The 20,977-nt window shown below is 39.8% G+C and overlaps 1 protein-coding gene and 1 long non-coding RNA gene across 4 annotated transcripts in view; one reads left to right on the forward strand and one right to left on the reverse strand.

Annotated features, from left to right (window-relative positions):
* Positions 1-20,977, forward strand: part of LOC142101380 (uncharacterized) — a 535,334-nt gene that overhangs the window by 100,848 nt on the left and 413,509 nt on the right. Inside the window, exon 3 of one of the 2 annotated variants that reach the window (XR_012678992.1) lies at positions 19,824-19,896. The exons of the other annotated variant lie outside the window; for it this stretch is intronic. This is a non-coding gene — a long non-coding RNA (uncharacterized LOC142101380). Of the gene's footprint in view, positions 1-19,823; positions 19,897-20,977 lie in introns of those variants that run through there. 2 annotated transcript variants of the gene reach the window in all.
* LHX3 (LIM homeobox 3) lies at positions 136-19,464 on the reverse strand. 2 transcript variants are annotated; one of them, XM_075186136.1, is made up of 6 exons: positions 18,580-19,464; positions 7,311-7,482; positions 5,976-6,178; positions 4,058-4,209; positions 2,925-3,096; positions 136-1,564 (listed from the first exon to the last, which is right to left on the reverse strand). In XM_075186136.1, the coding sequence occupies exons 1-6, from the start codon at positions 18,647-18,649 to the stop codon at positions 1,146-1,148; spliced, it is 1,188 nt and encodes a 395-aa protein (XP_075042237.1). In that variant the 5' UTR covers positions 18,650-19,464; the 3' UTR covers positions 136-1,145. The 2 variants fall into 2 exon arrangements, with proteins under 2 accessions (XP_075042237.1, XP_075042238.1); XM_075186137.1 differs by lacking the exon at positions 18,580-19,464 and adding an exon at positions 10,822-11,015.

Genomic DNA, 20,977 nt, shown 5'->3' on the forward strand with positions numbered 1-20,977 from the left:
CAGCATTCGGCGTACGAGGAACAATTTACATACTAAATTTTTATACCAATAAACCAAATTGGATTTATTTGCAGTTTTAAATAGAGCAACGTTAAACAATACAACGGAACTATTAAAGTAAAAATGATAGTATAAAGTTAAATATTAATATTTAAAAAAATGCACTGGATGTCAAACTGGGGATATAATGGCGTACAATGAAAATCATATAGGAATATTTTATTTTTGGCAACAGATTTTAAGTGCAATTTCAAAACGCTTCTGCAATGAGATGTTGTCATATTTTACTGTGTATTAATATGTTGAGTAGTTGGTGCCAAAGAAGACGCAGGAGAGTCAAACAAACAGTCATCATTTAGGAGAAAATGTCCAAAAAAAGTATAAACCCCTCTGATCTACTAACTGATTCATGTTCATATCACAGCGTAACATCAGTTGTTATCAGTGCCATAGATATATCTATATATTATTTCCTTTTTAGAGCATTTGCCCACGGTTAGGTAACCCCTCCTCAATGGTAGATTTCTCCTATCTATAACAAGCAGACCCCTAGGGGCTCCCCCACTCATTTTTGCATTTTACAAGCCGTCCTTAGCACTTGCATAGAGGTCTATAAATGAACAAAGCCCACCAGCCGGGAGACCCTCTACTTCATGGAGCAGGGGGGTCCATGGTGAAACCCGTCCTATCTGATATATATGGAGAGCAAGTTTGATTAAGGAGAAGTCGCCCCTTTAAGGTTTTCTAACATATCCTCCATCACATGCGATGCGGCTGAGTCTTCCTCCATTGCTTCATGTTCAGATAGGATTGTAGAACATGGTGTTATATATCACAAGGGTAAAGATGCAGAAGTCACTGATCTTCGTGAAAGGTAGATAGAAGTCCTTCTCTTCCGTTATGTATACGTTATGACAACACAAAGCAGATCAATCATCACCAAAAATGTAGTCACAGAAGTCCTCAATGCAGATGTCCAATAACCTCCAAAGTCCTGTGGGTGTGGCAGTACCTGTCTGCGCCTTTTATATGAACCCGCGGTTAGACATACTGATTGCATTATGCTGTTCTGTCCATTCCTTCCCAGAATAAAACCTTTACCTCCATCCTTAAATCACGATTGGAAGCTGGATTCAAGTCTCATGTCAAAATTGAGCATGGTCAACTTCATCTAACCAAGAGGCTGGACTGGCCGGAAAATCTGGGTATCCACCACTACTACCAGTGGAAAGATCGGAATTCGGTCCATTGGCTCCTAATACCCTCATAGACGGGGGCAACACTTGCCCACTTTGAGCCATTATACTCAACCCAGCATCTGGGAATGCCAAGCTTGAAATCAATGGCTGGTGGCCCGACATGGCCTGTAATGACGCTGGGGACTGAGGTATTCCGTAGGGGCTATTAGATCGTAGGTCATGATATTGGTCTGACGCTGGGATGCCGCCATGTTCCAGGGAAAAAGCACTGTTGCTTCCTGCCTGTCTGCCCAAAACCGGAGATGCCTCGTTTAAACTGTTATAAATCCCATTAGAATGGCTCATTTCTGACATGGTCGGCTCATCTGCAATAAAGACAAATAACAGTATGTAAGATCCATTTCTGTTTAACAGACTTATTCATATAGGTGTTCTTGTGAATAGGGTTATACAGGGGTGTGCGGCTAGGGAAACATCCTGCACCATATGGCCAGTATTCTAGCTACCATCAAAGGGCGGCTGGAAGTTACAGAATAATTGAGCAGAGATCCCCTATATAATACAAACCCTAACTCCCAGCTCCCATGCATTGGAGTGACTGAGATCCCCTATATAATACATACCCTAACTCCCAGCTCCCATGCATTGGAGTGACTGAGATCCCCTATATAATACATACCCTAACTCCCAGCTACCATGCATTGGAGTGACTGAGATCCCTTATATAATACATACACTAACTCCCAGCTCCCATGCATTGGAGTGACTGAGATCCCTTATATAATACATACACTAACTCCCAGCTCCCATGCAGCGGAGTGACTGAGATCCTCTATATAATACATACACTAACTCCCAGCTCCCATGCATCGGAGTGACTGAGATCCCTTATATAATACATATACTATCTCCCAGCTCCCATGCATTGGAGTGACTGAGATCCCCTATATAATACATACACTAACTCCCAGCTCCCATGCATTGGAGTGACTGAGATCCCTTATATAATACATACACTAACTACCAGCTCCCATGCATTGGAGTGACTGAGATCCCTTATATAATACATACACTAACTCCCAGCTCCCATGCATTGTAATGACTGAGATCCTCTATATAATACATACACTAACTCCCAGCTCCTATGCATTGGAGTGACTGAGATCCCCTATATAATACATACACTATCTCCCAGCTCCCATGCACCGGAGTGACTGAGATCCTCTATATAATGCATACACTAACTCCCAGCTCCCATGCATTGGAGTGACTGAGATCCCTTATATAATACATACACTAACTCCCAGCTCCCATGCATTGGAGTGACTGAGATCCCTTATATAATACATACACTAACTCCCAGCTCCCATGCATTGGAGTGACTGAGATCCTCTATATAATACATACACTATCTCCCAGCTCCCATGCACCGGAGTGACTGAGATCCTCTATATAATACATACACTAACTCCCAGCTCCCATGCATTGGAGTGACTGAGATCCCCTATATAATACATACACTAACTCCCAGCTACCATGCAGTGACTGAGACCCCCTATATAATACATACACTAACTCCCAGCTCCCATGCATTGGAGTGACTGAGATCCCCTATATAATACATACACTAACTCCCAGCTACCATGCATTGGAGTGACTGAAGAGAGGCCCTGTTGCAGGACACATTTATTGGATGCTATAATACACAATGTTATTTCTATATACCTGTGAAGGAGACCTCAGCATCACTGTCTGGTCCCTCTTCCTGGATACTGTCCTTGTCAGACTTGGAGTTCCCCCTGGACCGTTTCATATTTCTGAAATACTGACCCCATCTCTGTCTTCCAGCGTCTTTTTTTAATCTTTTCTCCTTTGCTCTTCTGTTCTGGAACCAGACCTTTAAATACGGGAACATAGAAGATGTAATTAGTGGTAGAATGTGAACAAAATAATAAATATGTCCATTACAGATAATGTTTGTCATTCTGACTTTGTTTTCATGTATTATAATACTTCAGTGTGTTCATTTCGTCACCCGTGAAGGCAATTGTAAGGATTAATGCAAAAAGGTGCGATCAATGTATAGATTAGTCATGTCACATCGGTGATGTCATGGTGAATCTGTAGAAGTTGTTATATGAAACAACAAACAAATCGAGGATTCCATACTTTACTAATGAAAATGTTAATGTGTGTGTGTGTATATATATATTTATCTATCCTGTGTGTGTATTATTTTACGTGTGTGTGTGTGGATAATATATATATATATATATATATATATATATATATATATATATATATATATATATTATGTATGATTTGAGTGTGTATGTATATATATATATATATATATATATATATATATATATATTATGTATGATTTGAGTGTGTATGTGTATATATATATATATATATTATATGTATGATTTGAGTGTGTATATATATATATTATATGTATGATTTGAGTGTGTGTATGTATATATATATATATATATATATATATATATAAATATGTATGATTTGAGTTTGTGTGTATATATATATATATATATATATATATATTATATGTATGATTTGAGTGTGTATATATATATATATATATATATATATATATATATATAGTATGTATGATTTGAGTTTGTGTATATATATATATATATATTATATGTATGATTTGAGTGTGTATATATATATTATATGTATGATTTGAGTGTGTATATAAATCTACTAACAGTCCCTTGTCACCTGCATGGAGAAACATTACATTTTAATGTGAATTTGAGCCACTTGTAAGGGTGCTCTTCTCCTCTGTATATACGGCTAGCGGCGGTTACTACATGAATATACATTATCACCTGCACCACTCTCATATCCAGCCCAGTCTCAGAGGACAGCTGTTCTCTGACGTGTCGGGCAGGTTTGGGGGAGTTGTTATAGGCATTTTTCAGGGTTTCCAGCTGCTTTGCAGTAATTGTTGTCCTTGGCCTTTTGGCTGTTGATTCCGCTTCTGCAATCATTGGAAAATAAAGACTTTATTAATAAATAATATTCATCATTTTGCATTAGAAACAATTACATTATAAGGAAAAGACTTGTGTTTTAATCTAGTGTTATAATGAAAGGACGACAGAGGCCACATTGGTGTCACTCCTCACAACAGACTTTTTAAGATAAAAGTTTCACCATTTGAATTAATATTTGTAAATACTAACAAAAAATTTGTGTATGTTCATTTGCAATAACTGATGTGTATGTGAAAACTATGCACGCGGATAGAAATTAGCTCTGAGGTGGTTTATGTGCTGGTTTTTGTTTTATTTCAGATTATCACCAGAATTCATAAATATAAAAATCATGTGTGACACAGAATGTGAAATAAGAGCCCCGTCCAGCAGAGACCATCACATAACATTGGACTGAATTAGCCTCTAATCTGGTCTCCAAAATCTGAGCTTTAAATGTCCCTAAACTTGGGGAGTAACAATGTTTTCAGCTCTTGCAATAAGCCATTCAGAGTTAATCGATTTCAAGTGATTTAAGAGTTAATTTTGGATTTTTTTTTCCCCCAAATGTAAATAAATAAGAAAGATGAGTAAATAATTTTTAAAAATCATGCTTTTTCATGCACATACCATGTTTTACTAAACAATTGTTACAACAATTAAAATAACATAATTATTAACAAACTGGCTGATTAAACATGAAAGGCTAGATAAAAATCAGATTATTGAATTATCATTATTATTATTATTTATTATTGCTATGGTGATTTCACTCTTGTTTTTCATTTTTAGTTTTCATTTATTTTTGTATCTAAAAATGTTTTTTGTTTTTTTACTTATTACTGACTTTTTTTTACATTGTATTTTATATAAATACAATGTCATTTAATCAAAATTGTTAATGATTATCAATATTTACTAAAACATATATATGTTTTATTTCATCAACATTTTAATACATTTATTTCATATTATTTTTAAATATTTATTTGATAATTATTCCAGCAATAGTAGAATGGAGTGGGAAGTAGAGGTCAGTACAATTGTTGTACAGCAGTAACTATAAGGATTATAGAACATTGTAGGGATGTTTTGGGAGTTGGAGAATCGCAATCAGGACAATCCTGTGCAGCAATGTTTTCCTGGAAGAATATATGTTATGGATGCAGGTGATCCCTCTCATACTTGGCTGCAGGGGGTATATAGTTTGTATATTTTTACATGAAATGTTTCTTTAATCAGTGTTTATGGAGCTGAGGTTTATATAGAGAACACTGACCCAGCAACGCCAATATGACCCCGGACGATACAGTAATTACTTCCCATAAAACAAGTTTACAGTCCAGTGATGTAGATTAGTACATGTACCGTGTGTGTAATATGTCATTCAGCACTTAGTATGTGCACCGTGTAATCCTGGGATTTCAGCCAGAGCACACATGAGATTGTAATGTACATAGGATACATGTCTGGTTTATACACAGCATTAAACATTATTATACTATCCGTATAGAGCCAATTATATATAGTGATGTGTATTCAGTCTGCCCTGCATTGATATGGCAGTGACTGATTAAATAATTCCCCTCCTGCACCTCTTCCTGGACCCCCATACCCAGAAGATGAGGGCCACTCTCTGCTGGGAGCTTGAGACACCTGGGGACAGATTTCAGCAGTGTTGCTAGATAGGCACACAGCTCAGACATTTATAAGGGGCCTTTAGTCCTCAGTATTGTGCTGGGAGTAAGGTGAGTGTGCAGGATGTTTCTACCTCTCTGCTTCGCTGTCTCGTAGTCCGCCTTGCACACCAGCCTGCTGTCCTCCATTAGGTAGAACTCGTCTCCCGTGGCCAGCTGTCTCTTGCACACAATGCAGGAAAAGCAATGGAGGTGGTACACAAACTCCTGAGCCCGCCTCACCACCTGGGTGGGGGGGATTCCTTGTTGGCATGCAGCACATTTTGTCCCAAACCTCCTAAAACAGACAATAATATAACAACTGAGCAACAGCTTAAATTGGCTCCATACATAGAATGTATAGTATAGTGAAGGCATTGCCATATCATAGGGTGGGACCAATATCCCACTGAGCTCACTGAGAGCTTGTGACATCACTGAGAGCTTGTGACATCACTGAGAGCTTGTGACATCACTGAGGCAGAATCCCCTCTTCTAGTATGTGTTTAGCTTCCTGCAGTAGTCCTGGTGGTCAGGACTGCCAGGGGGGTCCCAGAATCTGTACCCCTCACTGATTGTTAGATGTACAACATATTGTATTGGTAACTACTTAGTATGGGACATAGGTGACTGTATAACAGGAGCCTATCCAGTGTCTGGCTATGGTTTATTTGTTCTGATATTGTGGAAAGATGATCCCAGTATATAGCTGAAGCTGGTGGTGTGATATGTGATATAGATATATATATATATATATATATATATATAGGCAGAGTCTAGTGTTACTTTTACCCAGTTTTACAGGAATGTAAATGGATTTTTGGGCCAAGGCGACGGAATCTGCAGATAGGTAAATCTTTACACCAGTTTATGGCAGGAATTGGGCGGATTAGATACACAGCGCACACGGAGGTGTGGAACCCAGAATTCAGTTTTTGGGATGTATAAAATGAGATAAAGGGGTACAATGTACCCAGTTTGGGGGGAGGGTGCATCTCTAGGCACAGTTCAACCAATGTAATTAAAACCTTTATACAAAGAAAAGTGACAAATAAGTTTTAACCAAATGAACCTAAAATATTGATAAACTGCACCCCCCCTTCAGCGTTGCGCCCTGGGCAGTCACCTCTATCACAGCCCTAGTTATGGCCCTGTACCTTACTAATTTATACCGGAGGTTGTGTTATGTAATGATGGGAGTGGTCCTAATGTGGTAGTGGGTTGGACTTGGAGGTAACCTTATTACTGGTTCCAACCTGCATACCTGGCATAGAACGCACAGGCCAGAAGTGGGCGTACACCCTGATATGCGCCTGGCAATCAAGTAGACGCAAGTGTGCACGTAAAGCGTGTAATGTATCGGTGAGGACACTATAGAGCACTGCAGCATAATATATATATATATATATATATATATATGAACAACTTACTTGAAGAAGTCGTCTTTGCAGTAGACACTATCCCCTCTGCTGAAACACTTCTCTGCCAGCTGCATCTGACAATCGCTGCACTTCAAGCACTTACTGTGCCAGTGTCTGTCCAGGACTTTCAGGATGAATCTGTCCACAATGTGCTGATTGCAGCCGGCACACAGAGGAATTTCTGCAACACAAAACACAACGCTGGGTCCCCCAAAATCTAACACTGCCACCATCCCGCATATTATGCATAACACAAAACAGATTTATTTCTACAATTCAGTCGTCATCATTATTTGCATCAAGATTCCCAAAATGTTCATGTAAATATTGCAATAACACAATATACTGTAAACAAAAACTGTAAATATGCATTACTATTACATACACAAATACTGTACAGTATGACTGCATATAAACGTGGATTATTAATCTATTTATATAGCGCCACCAGTTCCGTAGCGCTGCACAGAGAATACATCACTTTGTACCTTTATACTTCTGACTCATGGCTGATCGTGTCAGTGGAATAGAAAACCTGTTAGAGATGGGAATGTGCAGAAATCCAGATTTTCTTAAAAGCCAATGTTTCATCTGTCGTCTAATACCTACTTTGTTGGACTACAAGTCCCAGAACATGTGTAGAGCCCCAGTCTGCCTATCCCTGCTGTAACATATGCCCCCAGCAGTGTGCTCCTTACTTTACATGCTGTCATCTAGGGACCAGTTAGCAGCTTCTCCCTCATACCTGATCCGTCCGCTTCTAAATACAGACACTGTCCAATCACCTCAATCCTTTTACCCAATGCAGAGATCTCCTAATTGCCCAGTAATGACGGTGCATGGACCACACAAACACATTCACATGTTTGTTACATAATGGTCGGAGCAGGGAATTGGTTACTGTCCGGAAAGTAAAGAAAGACACATTGTATCTGTGTGTATAAATGTTATATTTATGGGTGATATTATATGGAACTATTTGTATGTTTCAGTCCACAAGTCGCTGGTACATATTGATTTATAGGATTACATTATAAATAACTTATCATATGGAAGGTGTGGATTTTTTTGTCCCCGATATAGAAATATCTGTTACTAATTATCACATCAACTTATGTATAACCACATAACGCTCAAGCGTACCATGCTTCCTGCTGGGACTTGTAGTTCCACTGCAACCTGCAAACCATTGTGTGTCTGTGGGTTATACGGTCTCCCGTGCTCACTACGTGGGGAATGCAATTTAAGAGACTCACCCGGTGCATGTTCTTGTTGGAATAGACGAGGATGATAGTAGAAGGTGATTCGTATATGTTATTTGTGGCACTTTCAGCCCAAAGATCTCCGTTCATAACTGTATTTTATTTTTGGTGTAATAATGTCCACCACATGTCGCTGTATAGGTAGGATGTACTGCTTATGTTGTGTGGTAGTTATTTAAATGGTATTTTTCCTTGTTTGAGTAATCCAGGTATAAGATCAGCGTTACTATTTAGTATTCAGTTCAGGTGGCCTTTGTGTGTTTAATTATTTATTTGCCTTGATCATATTGATGGAGTGACTCCTGTCTTTTGTCTGTGTGATGTCTGATGAAATTTTAATGCTGCCTTTATAAGACTCTCTATTTTTGTTGTTAGTTAAAATAATCTTTTTAAAAAGGGCTATCTCTGTAATTCGCATATTCGGTTTCAGGTATATGAATATAATTTTAGTCCATTTGCTGAATAATAATTTATTTTAAAATGTTAACAACTCGCATTCGTTATCTAACGATAAATGTTCAATAAAGTCCTATTATTATATATCTCCTGACCTCCACAAAATGTTGTTCCAAATGCTATAATACACCCTACTACCCTGACTTTATGCATCAAGAAATCTTCATACTTACGTTTTTATTCAGGTTAAAATTTTAAAAAAAATAAACTTTGCTATCGGTCGTTTTAATTAAATTGGGGGTTAAAAATAATTTACATTTTGCCATCTGTAAAGGTTTGCCTATTAACTGCATTTTAAAGATCATATAAAACCATTGAAATATTATTTAATTGCATAATTTTTTCCTGGTGCAATAATCTATCTTCTAGTCAATATTGATGTGAAATATATTATATAAATCGTCAATTTACAGCTATTCAACTCGCCTATAATAGAAGATATAATAAACTCAATAATAGAAACATTTTTAGTCTTTAATAAATCGCTACATAATGTTGTATCCTGACCGACAACCATATTCATACCATTATTAAAAAAACAAAACCACATTCTGTAAAACAGAACATTATTTATAAACAAAATTAGAAAAAAAACGAAAAAACTAAACAAACCGAACTGTGGAAATATTTCCAGATAAAGCGCATGAAATATTGTATGATACATAGTAATCTGTAATATAGAAGACGGATATACCTATAAATATATAACTCATGCTGCTACAGACCAGTCGGTATTTTCTGATTAGTTTTGTTAAATCGTAACGTTGTTGTTTATAAATAAAAATAAATACAAATGTTACATTCAAAATGATCCGGATAAACAGATACCTATTGATATGTGAAATAAATCAATTACATTTGCTATGATCTCCAATATCTTTCAGTATAATTCAGTGCCCGGAAAGGAGGTTTATAATATTATGTGGCGATTATACATATATTATGCATTGATGATTATTATATAGCGGTGACTATACTAAGAGGAGGATATTGAATATAGTAATGCAGACACCTGTTATAATTGTGATTATAATGAAGAAGAAACGTATATAAGAGCATACAATCTGGATGATGGTAACGTGTGATATACAGAAGGATATAGTGATGATTATATTAAACAGCGATATAGAAGGGTATATATTTATAACAATTAATGATTATAATTAGCTATTTACGGAGCATGGTAATGATAACAAACTGAAGCGGTGTGTTGGAGGATTATAATAAAGTGTATATAATTATTATAATTTATAGGGTAACGTAATGAACCATAATATAAAGTTGTCTCCTGCATATAGTGAGGACTATAAGGAAGGAGAGCGGTATATATGTGATACAAATAGATGATTATCATAAGAGGATGTAGAGGTGATCCTAACAAAGAAAATAGGGTATATATGAGGGTGCATGGTGATTATAAAATGTAGCGGTATATAGGAGGGTGCATGGTGATTATAAGATGTAGCGGTATATAGGAGGGTGCATGGTGATTATAAGATGTAGCGGTATATAGGAGGGTGCATGGTAATTATAAGATGTAGCGGTATATAGGAGGGTACATGGTGATTATAAGAACGAGCGGTATATAGGAGGGTGCATGGTGATTATAAGTTCTAGCGGTATATAGGAGGGTGCATGGTGATTATAAGATGTAGCGGTATATAGGAGGGTGCATGGTGATTATAAGATCTAGCGGTCTATAGGAGTGTGCATGGTGATTATAAGATGTAGCGGTATATAGGAGGGTACATGGTGATTATAAGAACGAGCGGTATAAGAATATATAGGCAGCTGCTACTAACCTTTCCTCAGGTTCTCGTTCTGCGCCAGCAGAGCAAACAGCATGTCAGTACTGGCTGAGTCCTTGCTGGGTGTCAGATCCATCTCTCATGCTATTCCCTGCCTCCCCCTGCACCCCCAGAGCTCTGCAGATAGACCCGGGGTGCAATGTCCGGGGCAGTAAATCAGGGTAGAGACTGGGGTTGGGAGAGGTGCTCTGGGCTCATGCAGGAAGGTGACTGGCGCTAGAGGCGCTGTGCTGAGTGCTGTGCACCGGTCAGACAGCAGGGGGAGTGCCTGAGCCGTGAGCAGGCTATGTACATACCCCAGGTGACTGTATACCCCACTCCAGGGCCATCACTGGGCTATCTGTCATTTTTATGTGCCCAAAAAATACTTTAATAATCTAGTTTGCCTCTAACTCTAATTATTTCACCTGATGCCTTCTTCATATACATCTGTAGGATTGTTCCTGTTTGCACAGATGCAGACCCCATTGTTATTCGGTGTATCCGGTGTGAAATAATTGTAACACAACAACCCACGATTTCTGTTGTCCTTTCACCTTAGGAAATCATATGAGTAAAATAAAACTGTTCAACAGACAATCTGTGTACGATAACAGGTCCCGTTATCTGATCGCTTCATGACGCAGACAGACATCCTATCACTTACATACTAGATGGACATATATTTCTGTGCTAGGTAAATTGTGTCTCATAAACTGTTATGGAACTACAATCCCCAGCCAGCTCAGCAACATCAATAGGGACAGAAGTTAGCTAAGCCTGGTATATATTCTTATCTGAATTGTACCCGTGCGATATATCTTTGTACACATATTATAGCGTCGAACACATACTTGTATTTAAAATATAATTAAAGTTATACAGGGGACAGATCATCTCACCAGAAGAGCTTACACTTCAGCTTAGCTCAAAATACACTATGTATAGTACCTTTTTATATTTATATCATGTTATATGCTATACAAACATAAGATCCGATACAATTGTCCGTTTCATTGACACCTTTAACACAAAATTTCAGAAGACCTCGATTTTATTATTATCATCATCATCATCACCATTATGACTATTTAGAGTGCCTTATAGAAATAAATTAAATCAGATGGATAGTACACTTATATTAACACCAGTGGCTGGACACAGACCATCCATTAATTGGAGGTGTATTCGAGATGGCACAATATATGGGGGGAATTGTTTACTTTGGAGGAAGTTGTAGGTTCCGTATCCTTGGAGTACAACTCGGTACTTGTGTATTTTGCAGATACAATGTTGCATTTGTCGCCTGAGATGTGGACAGAACCTGTGTTATTCAGGGCTGTGTTGTATATTTTGTGACTATACATTGTATTTGGGACAATGTGGACACAGGCGGCACATTGGTTGTGTATCCCCTGGTTTGTGTGGATGGAGGGAGTTAAATCTCTGAAATAACAGTTTACCCTGGAAGCTGCGGGCAGCTCGATAAAAGCTCAGTTAGTCAGAACCCTGATAAATTTTATTGACACTGATCTTTGGAGTAAAACGGTGTCTGGGGAAATCAAGTCTAGTGCCGAGGTGTGTGCTGCAGATGAATTCAAAATCAATGTCCCATTTGCCTACATTTTCTGAGTATATGAAACACATTTTGGTGAAAGGTGTGAGATGTTTCACGGTTATATCCAACTTTTAGTCTTTAATAATAATTTTACGCCTTATTGATCTGGTACTTTGAAGAAGTCGGACGACACTAATACCATAAAATGAGGATGGGGGTGATTAATGAGTGATGTGAGGGGGGCGACCTGTTCCTTTCCTCCTAGATACCGGCTTAATTACAGGTGGACAGGGTTAATCAGAGCAAACGTAGCAGAAAGTCTCCGTTTCGTTAGCAGTCTATTAAAGGGTTAATCCGCAGAGATTCAGCACCACACATATGAAGCATATATATTTGTGTGATTGTACATGTAGGTGTGTGTGCGTGTGTGTATGTGTATGTGTATATATATATATATATATATATATATATATATATATATATATATACACATACATTTAGTCAATTTAATTAACTCCTAGCATAGAGAAAGAAGTATATTTTAGCACTATACAGGGACATTCTCCAGCAGCACACACAATTACAAGACCAGAGACTAAGTTCCCACCACAAGAGGATAGAGGAACCCAGGAGTTAGATAATTATACGGGAGTAGCATCTTATTTTTGTAACATAATTTTAATGTTAGGTAAAAATATTAGAAAAACTAAAATAATTGGAGAACCTGGGGAAGGAAACATGGATCTGAGTTAAGTGGTTGGGTTCTATTAGGTAGAGTGGACAGAGAAGCATTGAGATGGGTCAGGGATGTGAAATGAGTGTGTGCGCAGGTAGGATGGATCTGGGATGAGCATGGACTATGGAGGTGCTGGTGCAGAATACAGATCTGGGCTGAGTGGTTGGGCTCTAGCAGGTAGGATGGATGGAGATGGATCAGGAATGAGCATGGACTATGGAGGTGCTGGTGCAGGATACACAGTTCTGGGCTGAGTGGTTGGGTTCTAGCAGGTAGGGTGGATGGAGATGGATCAGGAGTGAGCATGGACTATGGAGGTGCTGGTGCAGGATACACAGATCTGGGCTGAGTGGTTGGGTGCTAGCAGGTAGGATGGATGGAGATGGATCAGGAGTGAGCATGGACTATGGAGGTGCTGGTGCAGGATACACAGATCTGGGCTGAGTGGTTGGGTGCTAGCAGGTAGGATGGATGGAGATGGATCAGGAGTGAGCATGGACTATGGAGGTGCTGGTGCAGGATACACAGATCTGGGCTGAGTGGTTGGGTGCTAGCAGGTAGGATGGATGGAGATGGATCAGGAATGAGCATGGACTATGGAGGTGCTGGTGCAGGATATAGCTATGTGTGATGACTGTGGGTTCTAGCAGGTAGGATGGATGGAGATGGATCAGGAATGAGCATGGACTATATAGGTGCTGGTGCAGGATACACAGTTCTGGGCTGAGTGGTTGGGTTCTAGCAGGTAGGGTGGATGGAGATTGATCAGGAGTGAGCATGGACTATGGAGGTGCTGGTGCAGGATACACAGATCTGGGCTGAGTGGTTGGGCTCTAGCAGGTAGGATGGATGGAGATTGATCAGGAGTGAGCATGGACTATGGAGGTGCTGGTGCAGGATACACAGATCTGGGCTGAGTGGTTGGGTTCTAGCAGGTAGGATGGATGGAGATGGATCAGGAGTGAGCATGGACTATGGAGGTGCTGGTGCAGGATACACAGATCTGGGCTGAGTGGTTGGGTGCTAGCAGGTAGGATGGATGGAGATGGATCAGGAATGAGCATGGACTATGGAGGTGCTGGTGCAGGATATAGCTATGTGTGATGACTGTGGGTTCTAGCAGGTAGGATGGATGGAGATGGATCAGGAATGAGCATGGACTATATAGGTGCTGGTGCAGGATACACAGTTCTGGGCTGAGTGGTTGGGCTCTAGCAGGTAGGGTGGATGGAGATTGATCAGGAGTGAGCATGGACTATGGAGGTGCTGGTGCAGGATACACAGATCTGGGCTGAGTGGTTGGGTTCTAGCAGGTAGGATGGATGGAGATGGATCAGGAATGAGCATGGACTATGGAGGTGCTGGTGCAGGATATAGGTATGTGGGATGACTGTGTGGGTTCTAGCAGGTAGGATGGATGGAGATGGATCAGGAATGAGCATGGACTATGGAGGTGCTGGTGCAGGATATAGGTTTGTGGGATGACTGTGTGGGTTCTAGCAGGCCAGTGATACTAGAGAGGTATTGCTAGGTCCCTAATCACATTTTGCCAGTTGACGGCTTGCAATGTTTCACACCTGTATCGAAGACGATGATAATTGTAGTAGTCAGATCACCTCACTAAAGGTTTACACCCCATTGGGAGTATTAGAACTGCCACTGAGCGCAGGACAGTTTTACAGAGAGCTGCAACTTTGTAGCAAAAATGTAAAAAGATAACAGTTTGCTGCCAGCAAAGCTCTATTATAGTGCATGGGAGAGAGGAACATGTTGGCTGAAATCTGTAGCTCACAAGTAGATATGTTAGAGAAAAAATGTGTATTTTCCACTAGAAGGCAACAGGCAATTTAAAAACTATTAGTAAATCATCTTATAATCAAGAGGAGAGATAGGAATTTATAAAGTGTAGAGTTATTTAGTAGAGAAGAGACCACAATATTTTTAGGATGGGGGGTAAGGCCCCATGGAGAGAGATGACAAGAAGCAGCTCCCGGTAACCCAAATTATTATATGTAAAAAATATTGAGGTTATTACACCCACATCTCATCCTGAATCACACTACAATATTATATGGTATATGCTCTCCCTACTGTAAGTTATGAGGATTGTTAATAATTTTTGTTCTTGAGTTGTAAGTGGCCACAGTACTCTGCAGTAGCAAAATAGGGAATATTTCAAATAGGGACTCGGTGAGACCTGAACATACAAGGGGAGGTCAGTGAGTTCCGAGACTATATAAAAGCAGGAGACTGCCGGTCACAGGAAGCAGAGATGACTCCAATTTCTGAAATGATTTACAGTAGGGGGTGTATTATTCTTTAAAATACACATTTTTAAAATGTTAATATAATCCACAATTAAGAAGTGACAAAAGAATTTGAGTAAAAACAACAACATCAGGACAGTTTATACCAATTCTATCGTATATATTAATAATATTTCTGCGTCTGTCTGTCTGTCTATTTAGGCATCTCACCCTATATATATCTGTTCCCTATATATCTGTGCCATCCCCTCTCTATATATAGGTGCCATCTCGCCCTCTATATATCTGTGCCATCTCCCCTTATATATCTATCTGTGCCATCTCGCCCGATACATCTATTTGTGCCATCCCCTCTCTATATATAGGTGCCATCTCGCCCTATATATATATATATATATATATATATATATATATATATATATATATATATATATATACATACATGGGGAGATTGTACAGATATGTATATAAGGGGAGATGGCACAGATGTGTGTGTATATGTGTGTGTGTGTGTGTATATATATATATATATATATATATATATATATATATAATGTGCATATGCATATATATCTGTGCCATCTCCCCTTACATATGATGTCGCCCTATATATCTGTGCCCTATATATTTGTGCCATCTCGCCCTATATATTTGTGCCATCTCGCCCTATTTATATCTGTGCCATCTCGCCCTATATATCTGTGCCATCTCGCCCTATATATTTGTGCCATCTCGCCCTATATATTTGTGCCATCTCGCCCTATATGTCTGTCATCTCGCCCTATATATATCTGTGCCATCTCGCCCTATATATCTGTCATCTCGCCCTATATATATCTGTCATCTCGCCCTATATATATCTGTCATCTCGCCCTATATATCTGTGCCATCTCGCCCTATATATTTGTGCCATCTCGCCCTATATATCTGTCATCTCGCCCTATATATATCTGTGCCATCTCGCCCTATATATCTGTCATCTCGCCATATATATCTGTCATCTCGCCCTATATATATCTATGTCATCTCGCCCTATATATATCTGTGCCATCTCGCCCTATATATCTGTCATCTCGCCCTATATATATCTGTGCCATCTCGCCCTATATATCTGTCATCTCGCCCTATATATATCTGTGCCATCTCGCCCTATATATCTGTCATCTCGCCCTATATATATCTGTCATCTCGCCCTATATATATCTGTCATCTCGCCCTATATATCTATGTCATCTCGCCCTATATATCTGTGCCATCTCGCCCTATATATTTGTGCCATCTCGCCCTATATATCTGTCATCTCGCCCTATATATATCTGTGCCATCTCGCCCTATATATTTGTGCCATCTCGCCCTATATATCTGTCATCTCGCCCTATATATCTGTGCCATCTCGCCCTATATATCTATGTCATCTCGCCATATATATATCTGTCATCTCGCCCTATATATATCTGTGTCATCTCGCCCTATATATCTGTCATCTCGCCCTATATATATCTGTGCCATCTCGCCCTATATATCTGTCATCTCGCCCTATATATATCTGTGCCATCTCGCCCTATATATATCTGTGCCATCTCGCCCTATATATCTGTCATCTCGCCCTATATATATCTATGTCATCTCGCCCTATATATATCTGTCATCTCGTCCTATATATATCTGTGCCATCTCGCCCTATATATATCTATGTCATCTCGCCCTATATATATCTGTGCCATCTCGCCCTATATATCTATGTCATCTCGCCCTATATATATCTGTGCCATCTCGCCCTATAGTTTGCCGTCTCAGACTCCCGGAGTAGCCTTAATAATATCATTATTTTACACTTTAAACCTCAGCGGTTCTTCGGGTAATTCCGCTCTGTATAGACACATTGTATATGTCCCTGACAGCCGGCTTTCCCCTATGCCCCATACTGTCCACAATCCTAATTGAAGCAGGTAGGTAATCACCGCTTAGCATAGTAACATTTATATTATTACAGTTTTACCATAATCCCGTTAGAGTTCAGGGTAATGTAATAATATGTTAAATCAGATCTAGATACATTGTATTTCTTATAAAGTAATAACTGTAACATCATTCTGTAATATGGTGACTATATTACAATATATTGTATAATATATAATATAATTTATATTACATGTATAAATGCTTACATGTTGTGACACATGATCATTCTAACGACACACACAGTACAGCATCCAGTTATATAACATATATGATATTTCTTCCAGTAATTATTTTGTTACGGAGTTTATTTTTTTCCAGTAATTGATACATAAGAATAAATTATATTTACTGTACAAATTAGTGGTATTCAGAGATCCTACTACATGTCATTAGCTGCCGCCTACAGCGTTACATACATATGATTTTCTTACGATCATCAAACGAGCAATAATTAAGCACAACAAAGGGTTAAGCCTGTTTATATTTTGAAATCTATTTAACCATTTGGCTGCCTCAGCGGCCGGAGCACTGGGTAACACCAGGGTAATTGGTTATTCTGACAAGAGGGTTGTTGGATAGAAGGAGGGGGGGGGGTCATCTGATACTGGGGGCTATGGCAGGCTGTGCATCTGTCTACAACAACCCTGACAATACTCCTCATTACCAATGCACAAGCCGCAGAAACACACTGTAATCTGTATTTTATATCACCCCAAGAAATGCTCCTCACACCTCTAACTCTGTGTGTACACAGCACACTGTCTTATTTCCTGCAAACATCACCCCTAAAACACCGCAAACAAATCATGGATAAATAAGTAATACAGACTGCCTAGATTAACCAAGTAAATAAACCGTGTCCAGTATATTGTATTCCGACCGCCACTCAGACGCGACAATACAGCGATTAGTGTAATAATAATAATAATTGTTGTGTGTTTGGGGTTTTCTGGCTTTGTTTAGATTGTGTCACACGAGTTACAGAATCTCACATTTTCTTGCTACAATAAAGAAGTTTAATCTCTGCATCCGGCTATTCCCACTGGTGTCTGTCACACAAGGCACTCGTGTGACACCAGCCTTGTAGTGGAGTTTGGCTTTAAATGAAATAATTACTACATGTGACACCTGTCAGTGTCCTGGGGGTGTAACAGAAGCTGCGATTTCACGGTCATTACATGAATGTGGACCGTGACATTTGGGCAATTTGTCTCTTTGTAACCAGCAAAAGTGACAAGGAAGTTCCTTACCTCCGCTGCCGGTGAACCCACACATGTCCGACGACCTCTGAGAGCTGCCCCTCACCCTCTCCAGCAGCATGGTGACAGTCCTTGGGATTGGCACAAATTATGTTACAATTCAAACAGCGAGAAAAATGCACCTCTAATATAAGCGATGTGGTACAGAGAGCATCCTCCAGGAGGTGTTATCTGCCCCTGGATCTCACAGCTGGGGCTCTTATCTATCAGCTATGGAGCAACAATGCTGAGGTGGCCGGTTGTAAGGTGGAGCAGTGATGCTGAGGTGGTCGGTTGTCGGGTGGAGCAGTGATGCTGAGGTGGTAGGTTGTCGGGTGGAGCAGTGATGCTGAGGTGGTCGGTTGTCGGGTGGAGCAGTGATGCTGAGATGGTCGGTTGTCGGGTGGAGCAGTGATGCTGAGGTGGTCGGTTGTCAGGTGGAGCAGTGATGCTGAGGTGGTCGGTTGTCAGGTGGAGCAGTGATGCTGAGGTGGTCGGTTGTCGGGTGGAGCAGTGATGCTGATGTGGTCGGTTGTCAGGTGGAGCAGTGATGCTGAGGTGGTCGGTTGTCGGGTGGAGCAGTGATGCTGAGGTGGTCGGTTGTCAGGTGGAGCAGTGATGCTGAGGTGGTCGGTTGTCGGGTGGAGCAGTGATGCTGAGGTGGTCGGTTGTCGGGTGGAGCAGTGATGCTGAGGTGGTCGGTTGTCGGGTGGAGCAGTGATGCTGAGGTGATCGGTTGTCGGGTGCAGTGATGCTGAGGTGGTCAGGTGGAGCAGTGATGCTGAGGTGATCAGTTGTCGGGTGCAGTGATGTTGATGTTGTCGGGTGGAGCAGTGATGCTGAGGTGGTCGGTTGTCGGGTGGAGCAGTGATGATGTTATCCTGCAGCCCTAGTATAGAGTTGTGCTGTACACTGAAGTAGAGGCACTGGTGTCAGGTGACCTCTCTTTGCCTCCAGTGAGCTCCTTAGCATAACAAAGCTTCATTGGTCTCATCCAGAAGGACGCTGTGCCAGGCGTCCCCCCTCCATTAGAGCTGCTACATACCCATACACGTGTCTGTCTTTCACCTCAGACAATGGACTCGGGGGGACCCCAGCGTCAACTCATTGTCTGCATGCAAATGTAACCCTTTCGTTAAAATTCAGTTCTTTTGTCCAATCCAAAAAAGTAACAGAGGACGGTATTGTGCCCTCATCCCATTCACTTGTCTGTTGGATTCTGATGGGTGATTTCCCCTTTATCTCTCTTCCGCTAGATTCATTCAATGCAAGAAAATATACAATCATTTGAAGTCTGTTCATGCGTCACCTAAAGTCATTTCTATCCCTGAAGGATGATTAAATTGTAAGTTGTATTATTGCTAATGCATAATAATGTACAAGATAAACTAATTATGCATAAACTCATGTAAATAAATAATATCTGAATTAATGGTGAATTTTGACTTCCAATGTGCATGTCATGTAAGGTGTGTTACCATATAATGTAGCCTATATATTAGATTTAGGAGATTGTTATATTATTTAGTTTCGTTATCTGTATGTTCTGGATAATAAGAGATAGTTTCGGAGATTTGTGTTCGTAATTGGGGTGATCAGTTCGGTGATTATAATCAGCGTTCTGAGCGGTTTATCATCGATAAATAGCGCCCGATTCCTTATGTGTGCGCTATTTATCATTATTATTGTTCCACATCGACAGATAGAAATCTCCTAACGAAATAAATTAAATTAAGATTTCACCTTCAGGTTTTATCATAAATTTAATTGTATTTACCAAATTTCTTAATTTCGAGAGAAAATAAATCCGGATTTTTATCATGTGTAAGTCTGATGCAGTTTATCTCCATACATAAGTGTATTTCTTGTCCATAATGTCATTGTATCTTTAATTCGGTATATACTGTGATATTAATCGTAAACAACATCAACCTTTATATTTCACACTTTCCTTTTATTTGTAAACCGTCCCTTATCCTAAATAATACACAGCAGATACAATCCGATATCATTTATTAGGATTTAGAACCGACTACACTTCATCCAAATGTCTGTTCTGTGCCACCGTCCTCTCTCTATTTATCAATGTATCCCCACACTGGTTCTTGTGAAATGTCTTATTGCGATGCAGTGTAGAATTGGGTATAAAGGAAAGTTTTACTTTAACCTTTGATTTGTATCTCATAATTATTTTTTTTTAGACAAAGTCCATTCACATTACATGGAATAAGGTCATAATAATAATACTTTGTCCTCCACTCGCTGTGAAACTATCACACGGCTTTAAATGAACGGCGTTTAGTAGACATGGCCGCAGGTGAATGTGCGGCTCAGGTGCGCTGTGACGCAGAGTCACTAATTGCAGGTGGTGAATGTGCGGCACAGGTGCGCTGTGACGCAGAGTCACTAA

Source organism: Mixophyes fleayi, chromosome 9 (genome assembly GCF_038048845.1).
Source record: "Mixophyes fleayi isolate aMixFle1 chromosome 9, aMixFle1.hap1, whole genome shotgun sequence".
Taxonomy (NCBI): Eukaryota; Metazoa; Chordata; class Amphibia; order Anura; family Limnodynastidae; genus Mixophyes; species Mixophyes fleayi.

Coding starts and splice junctions, on each gene's coding strand:
- LHX3 (XM_075186137.1), bottom strand. CDS start 10,903: ATGGATCTGACACCCAGCAAGGACTCAGCCAGTACTGACATGCTGTTT. Junction 7,483..10,821: donor GAACGAGAACCTGAGGAAAG/GTTAGTAGCAGC, acceptor TTTGTGTTGCAG/AAATTCCTCTGTGTGCCGGC. Junction 3,097..4,057: donor TGGATATGAGAGTGGTGCAG/GTGATAATGTAT, acceptor CCGTATTTAAAG/GTCTGGTTCCAGAACAGAAG.